Source organism: Galleria mellonella, unplaced genomic scaffold (assembly GCF_026898425.1).
Source record: "Galleria mellonella isolate WM207_F2 unplaced genomic scaffold, CSIRO_AGI_GalMel_v1 utg72, whole genome shotgun sequence".
In the NCBI taxonomy this organism is placed as follows: domain Eukaryota; kingdom Metazoa; phylum Arthropoda; class Insecta; order Lepidoptera; family Pyralidae; genus Galleria; species Galleria mellonella.
Genome location: NW_026442144.1, coordinates 1158895 through 1172244, shown reverse-complemented (window position 1 = coordinate 1172244; position 13350 = coordinate 1158895). Strand labels below are relative to the sequence as shown.

The window sequence follows — 13350 nt, the reverse complement described above, 5'->3', positions numbered from 1 at the left end:
TACCCTTTTAATGGAGTAATTAATATTATTTGGAACACGATTAACTGAGCCGTACAAATTCCAATACTTGTAATTTTTTAACTTAATTTTAACCTTTTGCTACTTACGGGTTAATAATATATTATTATAGTCAAAAGTAAACAAAGTCCAACCAGCAGAAAGTAAAACAAAAAAATATAAAAAAGTTTAGAGAATATTAATGATAATTTGAAAATGATTTATGTTTAAAAATTGAATATTCATATATGAATTTATCAAAAAATAATGCAATTATAGTGTAAATATTCCGCTCTATATATTGTATAGAAGTTACTCTTTATATTGTGTTTCGTGAAAATTAAAATTATTGAATAGGCTGATTTACGTAAAATGTGATGCTCTAATATAAAAAAAAGTATGTATATAATTGTAAAATATTTTATACCCAATGTTACTTAGTGGTCAATTTCTCTAATACTTTATGTAGGGGTACTATGTTAAAAAAAAGGTAAATGAAGCAATCCAATTGTTAGGTCATTGCAACGTTAGCTGATAGTATGTTGGCTCTATTATGTTTAAAAAAATTAACTATACATACCCTATATTATAACAAATATATTATATTAAATCGTTACGTGTATCATAATAGGGTAAGACTAAAAGATTACATTGAAAAATAATAATAATAATGAGCACTAAATAATAAATAAATCACGCACCTTTGACGATATATCACTGTTCAACACCAGTCTTGCTACGGTTTTATTTTTTTAATTCCAAAAGATTTTAATGATCCATGTTCGATATTATAAAGAACAAGAACAACAAACAGAGAAATAAACAGAACAAACGTTTGATCTGCACCGAAGTTGGATATATCGTGTAACGTCCGCGTATCGACGTAGCCGCGTCACTAGCGTCAGGTGCGATTATTTTGCTCGTCTTGTCACAAGATTTAAGTGGACACAGCTTTAGATAAAGGATAAGGACGAGATGAGAGCTCAAAGCGATTGTGCACACTGCCGCACGTTAGCGCCGAAGTCTCACTGAACGACGAGAATGCGGTCCCGACGTAAGGGCAATCGACAATAATTCCACTAGAATAATGGCCTCGGTTTTTCAGCAAACATGAATAATGCTTCCCGCGTTTACACGTTTTGATATGGAATTGACTAGTTTCAATAAAATGACACAATCAGTTACGTCCCTGACTATATAAGAGATATGCTTACTTTGTTTCATTTATTAGCATATCACAGTTAATGAGATCTGAGCTAGTTGTTAGACACATAAAATGACGTTTGAAATTCGAAATACATGTTTCGTATAGGAGAATGTGGTTCAAAGGAGATTGGACCGTTGTATGAGTTATGTAGGAATACAAAAAAAATGTATTCTTGAAGAAAACACTTAACATGTTATGGTAAATAACTACTGCTATATATGTAGCACAAAAGTTCATAGCAATGCTGCTTGAACGGGTAAAGTTATATGTAGAATAATTTTAAATGTATAATTACATACTGTCTTATTACGTTGGTACTTGCATCAAATAAGGAATTTAATATTATTCAGTGGTCATATTTATTGTCTAACATAATATTAACATTGTTATAGGATGTGTAATATTAATGTTTACGAGAGATAGCGAGTATGAGTGATATGTAGTGAATTTGAATGTCTTCATTGGTTTTTTTTATGGGATGAAAATTAAATGGTAATCTCGCCTGCGTGCTGGTATACGTTAGTGGAGTACCAGTAAGGAATAATAGATGAGGATGAAAGCAGGTCAGCTAGCCCATAGTAACAAATTCACCAAGAATTAATAGCAATGGTTTCTAAGGGGACCGTGTGGAGGTCGATCGGACAGAGTATATTGCTAGTGTTGGAGTGTCATTAGTTAGTGATTACTAAAAATTATGTAACCATGTAGTCATAAAGTAATAATGGTACTAAAAGTAATGCTCTGTAACTTAAAAATGACCAAATAAAGAACGAACCGCGTTTGGTACGCACGCACTTATTAGTGCGTGTACAAACGTCATCTGTTTATTTAATAGTGACAACCATGGATCACGTCGTTTTTATATGAAGTGTCCGAGGTGTGATATAATAACGTAACAAACAAAATGTAAGTACTGTGTTATTTATGTGAAGTGTGCCGGAACATAGGAGGCCATGTCAGTTTTGGATTCAAAGATTTAGTCACAATACCTACTTTAAAGGCGATAACGTAATAAATAGCATACTACATTTACTATTTATACTGCATTTGCAGTTGCAAATTTTAGTAAGAATTTCTGTTTTTTAAATGAATGTTGTCGAAATGAAAATATCAAAGTAAATATGAAATGTTGAAAATACAAAATATGAAAATGGATCTCTATTGGAGATAAGCTTGCCTTTGTGCACTATTATGTTTGTTTTTACATTTCAATAACCTTTTGTGTACAATAAAGAAAGAAAGAAAATATTCAAGATTGTGCACAGTGGTATTTATTATATAAAATAGATATATCTATAGTCAAACAACGATTAATAAATAAATAAATAATATTTGAATTTAAATAACTTTACTGACATCTGCATCTCGTAGTATGTATGAATTAGTAAATAAGTGCACTCCTAAGTTTATTGGAATTTATCCATTACGAACATAATAAGAACATTGAAAAAAATATGTACAAATAAACATATTAATATCAAAAAATATTTGAATTCGATAAATAAACATTATTAATTATACCCGAGTAAATACGAGTACCTAGTAGTAATCTGCTTTTTTACATTTGACAGTTTCAGGTTCATCTCTCCTTTTTTTCTGATAAACTTTCCTTTTTTTCTTTTTTTTTTGATAAGAATTATATTTTATCGGTATTGACCTTGAATTCTAAAGAACCTATCGCGTAGGTAATGCAGCAAGATCTGATTAGTTTTTAGTTCTCGTTACTTCAATTGAATTGTTTTTGAAAATAGTATATATAAATATCTGATTATGTATATGAATGAAGAGAAAAAATAGGCGGACGTATCATTGTTGCTATTATATATAATGCTAGTTATCTGTGATTTAATAAATAAATATTTATTATCCGGGATAAAAGGCATCCTGTAACTTTTTTTATCTCAAATATTACATGTATGCCAAATTTAATTATGAATTAACAAACATACAAAATTTTCAAATGTTTGTTATTAGCAGCAGCGGCTTTAGGGGGTGGCGAACAGGACTATCTCCTGGGGCCTCGCTCTTGCACGGGCCTCGCATAATAACCCAAGCAAATTTTAAACAATCAGTGAGTGGCATTTTGTCTAGTGACAAGTTGCAAAAACTTCCTGATTTAGACATTTTAATCGCGGATGAACAAAATTACCAACACTAATATATAGAAATAAAAAAAAAATGTAAAATGTAAGTTTTCTTGAATCAGCGGAAAATTTCCATTGAACTAATTTAAACCTCAAATTTTAATAATATTTATTTGATGCAAATTACACTCGAGTTTATTCAAATATTGGAATAAAATTATAATTTAGTAGGATCGTAATGTAGTGAACCAAAAAATATTTGATAAACAAATTTTTTTTGGGTAATTAATCATTCGGTCGAGACACTTGTAACTACCTACTGAATAATAACTTAACATGGACAGTGACAAACCAAACCGGTGGAAGCTATAAGAACCTATGTAATTTTATAATTGTAATTAAAAATTACTTGCTTAAATAATACTAGCATACGTAGTATATAAGAACTATATATAAGGGCAGTAGTCTAAAAATAGAAATATAAATTTTCTATATAAATTTGTTATTATATAGTAATGTCTAATTTATAAATAAAAAATATTTAATAATAAAAAATATTGACGCAAACAGAACTGATTACGTCATAATAATTGTATTATATATGGAAAGTATGACTTCCTCAACTATCAAAATAAAAGATTTAAACGCGTTTTACTGTAGCTATATTTTTATCCTGGAGTTATATTTTTAACTTATATTATTAATACGCATGATTTTAAACCATGTAAAACATTTTGTATGTTTAAAGCATTATTTTATTATCCTTAGATTATCAACATTCTGTTTTTTCACTATGATGTGAAGTCGGCGTACTGAGAATACTTATCATGACGGACAGTGACAGGGAATCTTTGTTTTTCGAATGTGTGTCACTAATTAAACCAGTGTATCCTTCGTGAAGCCCAGAAGGCCTCTTAGCGAAGCGAGGAATTTACTGTAATAAGTCTGAAAGAACAAAGTATGTAACTACTAGTATGTTTTGAGTTTTTCACGTATAATGGTGGAAATAGTCTGTGACAGAATTATGTACTATTTATTTTTATAATTTTATAGTGGAATCGATTTAGTATTAAGTATGTTTAATTTAATTAATGACAATGTTTAATTGTTGCACTGGTTCTGAGTAATAAGTATGAATGTATAAAAATTATTTTGTGATCGTCAAAATTATTTGGCAATTTGACGATTTTTGCTTTAGTACAGAGTAGTGGCAGAGAGTCGATAGCAATATCGAATGCTAACGAAGGCGTTGTTTTTATCATACCTTATAGTTTCGATCATTCAATGTTCACTACTGAATCTAACTTAAGTTATATATGTTAATGAAAGAGATTTATATCTCCTCTAAAAATTGCTAGGCACATTGTCGAGTTTGTGTGACTTCTTTTTACGGTTCCGTACCAAAAAGTTACAAAGGAACCCTTGGTGCGACTTTGTGCATTCATTAGTCCATCCATCTGTCACAACGTTATATCTTAGCAATTACTAATGCACTCGATTGGACATTTGAAATAGTTCGACTTGTTATTGGCCTGCACATACTGCAATGGAAATAAATAAAAAAAAAAAATAATTTCCTTGCTTGCTCCAAAACGGATACTCAAAATTTCAAAATTGATTTACTAGTCCAAATGGGATATCATATGAAGGGACTTCATTTGTATATTTTAAAACTGATTTTTATTTATTTTTATGCTACTAAGTTTTTTAGTTTTGATTGAAAATGTAAGAAAAAACCATTCCCTTTTCTCCGAAGTTGTTAAAGCGAAAAATTTTAAATAATTGACATTTATAAAGCATATGTGATTATTACAAAAAAATAAAACGATATTTCTAACTATCGTCGTTTTTAAGAAACTATCAAAAACCTTTCAAAGACAAACTTAGTTATGCGATCCAATTTTTAACCATAATTATGGTCTAAAATATGAAATTACAAATTGTAGTTTCAATAATAACTAATAGATATCTATTTCTTATTACAAATGCAATAAATTCTTTTTATTATGTCATATATATTTACGTACAGAACCCTTGGTGTGTGAGTTTAATTCGCGCCAGACCGGTTATTTTTTAGATCATCTCTAGTTTGCTAGCTGTAAATTGATGAGATTCACATTGAACATTAATTTGCTCTGTCACTCTTCTCTTTAAGATTTTTTTTTGTATTATTTATCATACATGCTTCTTATATGGCTGATTCATTACAGCATTATGTTCTTAATTGTAGGTATTACATATTATATTAAATCGTAATTGATGTAAAATGTTAATTAAATTGATATAATCTTAATCTGTTGTTGGTTTTTTGTCGTGATGGAACTTCATTATATTAATTATGACATTATATAAAATACTTGTATTTAGCACCATTGTTCTTATAATAAAAATTAGAATAAAAAATGTTATAGTAAGACTGTGGAACTAAATGGCCACAACCATGAAATTACAGGATACAGAGGTATAACACCTTAGTTCTAAGAATGAATAGAATGGTATCGCGTAAAGGGTATTATGGACGACACAGTATATTTTATGTCTATAAGCGATGGTTATTACTTTCCATCAGGTAGGTCATCAGCTTATTTGCCATTCTAAGTTGTATAAAAAATATTTTAAATAATATCATATTATAATTAGTAATATAGTATTATTAATTAGATTTAGATTAACGGATTCTTAACAGCAGTATTATTTACTGATTATAATTATTCTCATTATGTATTTTTGTAGTTAATGAAACCGGTTTATTTATGTTTTTGTAAATAAATAAAACTTGTCCAAAAAAAAAAACAAGCTTTCAAGAGCAAATTATAAACATGTTGTCTAATTATTTTAATTACTTAAGTATCTTTTTTAATTTTATATAGAGTGGAACGTGGCTTAGTCGTTTACATATTAAAATTTGGCTAAACCAGAATATTCTACGTATATTAGTTTTAATTTTCAACAGAGTCATGTAGTAGAATTACACGTGTTTCTATATTTTGAAATGTCTAATAAGCTACCAGTTAATTTAATGTCATACGGTAATTGTAGTTTATAGACATTAACATCGTCACACGTCTGCACGTCATAGAATATACGGTGAGAAAAGAATACTCCTATAACAGTAACCCACCCTTTAAACCGAAACACAGCCATGCGTATACAGCAAAAATAGGAGTCGAAAAAATGTCGAAGAGCCCCATCGTGTTTGAAAAAACCTCCCTCAAGTATAACGAGTATTATAAATTTTCAGTCAGGCTTGATAAGAATGACAATGAAAGTGCCTTAACTGGTAGTATGTAGTATAGGACAGCCATGCTACGTGCGTACAAAATTTTTATCGTTTTGTAAAATACAAAAAAAAAATTTATGGCAATAAGAACTGTCTGTGTTTTTTTGTCATACTGAAAACTTTCTGAAAAACTGAAATATTTCTTTTTAGATAATTAAAGATATTTATAGAAATACATTTCAACAATGCCATGGTTACATTAAAATTTACAATAAAATATTGTTAAGTTCACGTTTTTGTATATTCTTTGCTATTGTCCTTCTAAAGGAGATAAGGTATAGTTTTGTTACAGAGTCGATAATCTCTGTTTGTCACGATCTTGACAAATGTGATAAACGGATCACATGATTTACGTACCGAAGTCGATAATCTGAGTATTTCTTCCTTCTGACTGCATATTATTTTTTATATTTATTATGTGTCTGATTATTTATCTATCGGGCAATATGTATTTGTATGTTAACATTTTGAATTACCACTCATTCGTACAGTTTGTAGTTAAATACATATCTTCTCGTATTTTGATATATTGTTATATTTTCTTATTGAACTATTTTATGTCTTAAATTATTAATCCAGTTAATTTATTTATTTTATTTAAATTTGATAATGTTATGCTATTTATTTTGTTTAAATTAGTAACACAGTACTTATATTACTTTAAACATTTTTAAATTATACCACATAGAATTATATAGAAAAGAGGGATTATTTTTTTGCAGTTATTGTCTACATAGATAAAATTAAGAGCTCAAGGCAGTTGAACAAATATCTGTAATTTTGTTTTAATGAGTATGTAACAATTGTAAATATGTAACAATGTTAGTAGAAAAATCAATGATCGAAATGTTTTACTTAGTTTTTGGTATTTGAAAAATGTGCGAAATCTTTATTTAAACTAAAATTTTAAAGAAAATCTGAGTTTTTGTGTGTTTGTTTGTAGATAATTTTTTTATGCAACTTAGACTGGCGAGCTAAGCTGATGGCCCAGCTAATGAGAAGTAGTAACCGTCGCCTATAGACATGAACAGTACCATGGATATAACAGAGTATACCTTTTCGTCTATGATACCTCCCATGCATTGCCACTCCTGAGAACTCGGGTGTTATTTCTCTGTACTTTGTAAATTCACTGCCATATCTCACCTTTTAAATCGAAATATAGTCATGCAAACACAATTGCTTCACAGTTGAAACACGAATGGGACATAGGTGCCCAAGCAAATGACTATTGTACAAAGTCTCCCTTTGGTGTATAATGTTAAAAAAATTTAATTATAGATAATGTCCAAATTATTTACTACTTTATAGATTTTAATTTTTTTTTTTCACTTATAGAATGCTACATTATAAGCGTTACTCTATGTACATGGATTGTACTTTATTTTAAAAAAATATTGTGTAAAGCTATTGCGGGTTGTCTAAGATTAATTGTGAGATTCAAAACTTTTTAGCTTAATTTTTTATTAGATAGAGAAGGGTCAATAGTCCAAAATCTTTAGTACTGTTATGTATGATGAGTTGTGATAGCGTAAGCACGAAATGAGATGAGACATATCAATCATCTATATAGATAATACACTGTGTAGATGGTAAGTAGACATCTTTGGTATTCAAATTTCTCTACCAAAAAATCTCTTGCAAGAAATTTTGTGTGAATAAGTAAAGATACCTTTGACTTTTATTTATTGTATTTGTCATTTTTGCATATAATGATAATACAAACATTGAATAGACTGCGTTCCATTTATCTTCCTTCATTTATAAAGAATACAGAAAATAAAAATAATAATTCAATAGGGTTTTTATATTATTTTTTCCTACTGTTTAATATTTTTTAATTAAGTATAGATAGTTTTTCTATCAAGTTTTATAGGTCCTTATTCATGAAGATATGGAATAAAACATAAATAAAATTACGCTTTCAGAATTACCGTTGTTGCAGAGCGAGACGATCTACCAGTACATCCTGATGTTTGGATATGCAGTTTCACAGCTTCTACACCTGACCGCTTCGAGTGCAGCCGGGCCGATCCTGTGGCTCCACTGGTTTGTGGAGCTTTCGTTGTCCGATTATCTTGTTTAGCTCCTTTCTTCTCTTGTTTTGGTCTTCGTATGTCCTGTTTTATACGACGATCACGTGTCTTCATCTTAACCGTTCCAATCAATTCATAATAGTTGATATTCAATGAAATGTCACTGAAGGATTTTTCTTTTCTAAAATCTTGCTACGACTTGATATACTAAACGTTGACAATTCGATAAGATATTTATTTCGAAGGTGAAAGAACAACGATAAAAAATAATAAACAAGTTGGCGATTACGTGACAACGGAGGCCCTTTATGTGATTTGATCACGTAAAAACCTTGAATTGGAAGTGAGAATCGGACAGCGGCGCGGTGTTCGTTACCCAGTGTTTTCCAGGGTTTAAATAATCACTTATAAGCACTGTACAGCTGGAGAGCGATATCTTCTTAGCTAGAGTGTGCAGGCGAGTGTCGGGGTTTGGACGAACTGGCGCGGACGCATCGCAGTTTGAGTTGAGTGCTCGCCGCTCGTTCCTGCGGCGATTTGGATCGTCGTTGTTGTTAATTAAAGAGGTCCTATGACAGCGTACTATCATAAGAGTATTAATGTTCAAAACAATTATGAAACTCTGTAACCCACTAACAGGCTGTTGTCACATGCTCTCTGTTTTCCTTTTGTGTTGTTTATAGTTGCTATTAATTAATAAAATAGGTCATTGAATAATAAGGTACTTATTAAAAAGATATATTCATCAGTGATATAACTGTGCGTTAATTTTCAAATACACAAACATAATTTTTTAACAATTTAAACGTAAATCGTTTTGCATTGCATTGCGTAATTGCAAAATATAAACGAAAATTAAAATAAAAAAAATAATGAAGTGTAGTTTGTCTACAGTAGACATCTTGCATTAAGTAAAAGACTTTATTCCATGTTTAATTTGGGTATTGAATTTAGAAAAAGATCTTATTGAGATTGGGTAGCGGCGAGTTCAATAATTAAATATCTGATTGACTATTTACTGTTTTTTTGTTTTAATGTATCAAATGTTTAGGGACCACATATTTAGTCAAATATGTGGTCTTTTTAATAATTTTATCTATCTATATAAATAAAAATCAATTGCCGAATGTATCGTTTCAATAAATGCATCACTTTAGGATGGTTGCACTTATTTGGCTACTTCTTTTTTGTTGTATTTATAATTGTTAGGACAAGGTAAACCTAAAGAGTGATATAAATACCTAAATGAAAATTTTTAAAGTCTTACGTCGATAATCGTACTGTAAAGGGAAGATTTGGTTTAAATTTATTCATTAGTACACCCGTGGCGAGCTGTTAATATATGTGGGACAATTTAGGATAAATTGTCCCACATGATGATGATGTTTATCTATATCAATTTTTCATTAAACTATTTAAGTATATAATTTATGTAGCAAGCTATTAAGGACACCATGAGTATTACCTTCTTTTAGTTAGTATAGTTATTTTTTAACATTATATGAATGTAAAGTATTAAAGGTAAAAAATATATAAAGGCGAAAGGCCACATTTCGTAAGGTAACTTCGAAATGTAAAAAAATAAAAGAAAATAAAAATGAACCTTGAAGAAGGTGTAATGTATTTTTTACTGGATTATTCAACTACTCTATTACAAAGTTGCATTATTTTTCCGTTTTCCGGATATCTATTGAAGTAGGTAACTGTTAGTAATATAAAACATTATATAATAATTTTTATTTTATCTTTAAAACTTCTGATATGTTGTTTTACTTACCTCTGTCTGTATTGTCTGTATAGGTCTCTCCATGTGATGTTCTTTAAAGGAAAAGATCAGTACCCAGTAGAGCGAGGGGGTAGGTCAGTAGGGGACATGTGTTTTGTTTTTTTAAGACTTGCCAGATGGAGACTGCACAAAAGTCGTCTGCTTGGGTACCTCTATCCCATTTATGTTTTTCCATTTAGTTTTCAAGGCCGTGTTTTAGTTTGAACGGTGGGATATGATAGTGAATTTACAAGGTACAGAGGAAAGGAAATATCTGAGTCCTCAGGAATGGCAACGTATGGGAGGTATCATGGGCGAAAAAGTATACTCTGTTATGTTGATGGTACTGCTCATGTCTATAGGCGACGGTTATTACTTTCCATCAGGTGAGCCGTTAGTTTGTTTGCTATTCTTAGTTGCCTAAAAAAAAACTTTCAATCATGTGAGCTCTGAGCTTATTTGTCATTCTAAGTTGTATAAAAAAATATTTGAAAAGAAATAGTATTCTAAATTGTGCATAAGAAAGAAAATATTAATTTGAAATAAACTATATTCTTGTACAATTTTCTGTGAATATACCTGTAATTTTAGGTTACTAATTAAGAAGTGGATTAGAAAAAGAAAATCGAATGCCATCTATGTTGTATGTTCGTAAAACAAATAAACTTCATTTAAACAAAGTTTTCTTATACAAGATATTTTATTATTTTAGTTTGTGAAAATGGCAATAGAGGGACTTGTATTCAGAACCAGCCTGCTTAGGTTAGTGTAGCTGCTTAGTGTTGAATATTTTTAGCTTCATGTAGTTTTATAAATGTCCGCTAGATGGGAGTTTATAATATCGTTTTAGAAATAAGCAGTATAATGTTTTAAAAACTTAGGTATTTATTATTTTATTTTGTTGTATCTCAATGAGGTACCACCACAATATTTTAATTAATTTAATTATTTGTTTTAAAAATCTTGAAATCTGTGTACATAGATACAAGATTTTTTCAAACCATAAAATACGTACTAATAATCTACTTCATCCGCAGTTTAATAATAATTTATAACATAATTATGTTATATTTGACATTAATTATAATATTATTATAGAATTATAATATTAGGCACCTATAATAATCAATGAATGTAAAGAAATCAAGCAGATAGTGTAGTTTCTAAAAACTAGAAGAAGTCTCTTTAATTTGTTTTTATTTTAATGCAATTTAAATGATAAACAACCTGACGGCCCATCTCATGAAAAGTAGTAACCGTCGCCTATAGACATGAATAGTACCATGGACGTAACAGAGTATACTGTTTCTTAAGATAGATTATAAACACAGTACTTGCGCTTACTATAAGATACTACATCTACTATGCGATTAAAGTAATACTGAGTTTTTATTTCTATAAAGTTTTTCTAAACTTGTTAATTTCTGTGTTAATAATTAAGTCAGTCATTGGATAGTCACCAATATTAAAACATTTATTTATAATAGATGTTTGGAAAAATTGTAATGGCAAATTGTTATAGTAAATATTAAAATTATATTTCGATTATGTGTTTGAAACAATTTCAAAATAAGTGGCGTATGAATACATCCTTTCTATGCCACATCAACCACTATTTGAAGAACATTCCACAATTCCATATATAGAGACAATGAGACCAAATCTTTCCTCAACCGTACATTGAAATAAAATGATAAGTAAATATTTTCTTAGTGTTTTCTTACTCACTACTTACTCACTCACTGAGATGTTTTAATTCTAATTTTTCACTTTTTCGTATGATTTTGCAAATATTTTCTATAATAAAACTTGTCCTAATAATTATAAATAGGTACAAGAAAATATAATTAGTCAAATGGATGCAGCTGTTCTAAAGTGATGTTTTTACATATATTTGGTAATTGATTTTTTATATAGCTCTATTTATTATTAGCTTATCTGGCAAATATTTTTTATCCCTACTGCTACCTATCGAGTACATTTTTCTTGTCAGGATATAGAAAAAATCTTTCTCTAAATTTGTAGTAGGTAGTTTAATTATATTAATTTGAAAAATTTCAAATCAGTTGTATAAATAAAATCGGTTGAGTAGCTTTGGAGATTAACATGAACAAATATCGTAACACGAAATTTTTGTAATTAAAATATAATGGTTGAGTACATGATATTAATTCGATTGAAAACGAGTTGTTTTCGCCAAAATTATTTCTATCTATTAATAAGGCAAGACGCTCAAGCTTTCATTAGGAAATGAAAGGGAATGGAAGCTTTTTGCATCTACTGGATAAACGACTGTAATAATACTCAGAAAATATCCAATATTCCTTATTCTTATGGTACGACCAAGGGGTTTTGTATTCTTCAAAGGAGTAGGTACTCGTACTTAAATATCTGCAAATTGTGAATTCTTTCATGTTTACCATAAAAAACGGAAATACGATTCTCAACATTTTATATAAAATATTTGTTGACGACATTATAATAATTATCTTCATTTATAGAATTTTGTTACGAACACGTGACATCAATATAAAAGTTGACAAGTTTTCTTTGGTGTAGGCTCAATTCAATCAGAAACGTCAAAGCTGGCTCTGAAAAAATATGGCTTCAAGATTAAACTCGTGTTAATTAAAGTTGGTTCCTTTATAAATAATAATAACAATTTTTCGACGACCATGTCGTCACATTATATGACGACAATAATATATAAGACAGTAATGTATAAGTTGTCTTTTACAAAAGGTGTCTACTATTCCATTTTTCGTAAATAAAGGAGTAAGATCTCATTGTTTATGTCTGTATTTTTTGTATGTTATTTCATATACTTCATTTATGACTTACCTCAACTATATAAAAATAAGAACTATATAAAACTTTTCAAATTAAAACGACAGAGAATTATTTAAATTGGTCCAGAATTGGAGTAAATAAACAAGTACTCGTATAATGTAACAATATACAAAATACATACTTTTTCTTAA

The 13350-nt window shown here is 29.2% G+C and overlaps 1 protein-coding gene across 2 annotated transcripts in view; it reads right to left on the bottom strand.

The window, feature by feature from the left end:
- The window catches only part of LOC113513108 (sodium/hydrogen exchanger 9B2-like), a 54124-nt gene extending 45037 nt beyond the window's left edge, over positions 1-9087 (bottom strand). The window contains exon 1 of one of the 2 annotated variants that reach the window (XM_031907994.2): positions 8503-9087. In XM_031907994.2, the coding sequence (XP_031763854.2) occupies positions 8503-8718 (216 nt within the window). In that variant the 5' untranslated portion in view covers positions 8719-9087. Of the gene's footprint in view, positions 1-698; positions 1058-8502 lie in introns of those variants that run through there. The other variant, XM_031907996.2, reaches the window with a different exon arrangement.
- Between the last annotated feature and the right edge of the window lie 4263 nt (positions 9088-13350).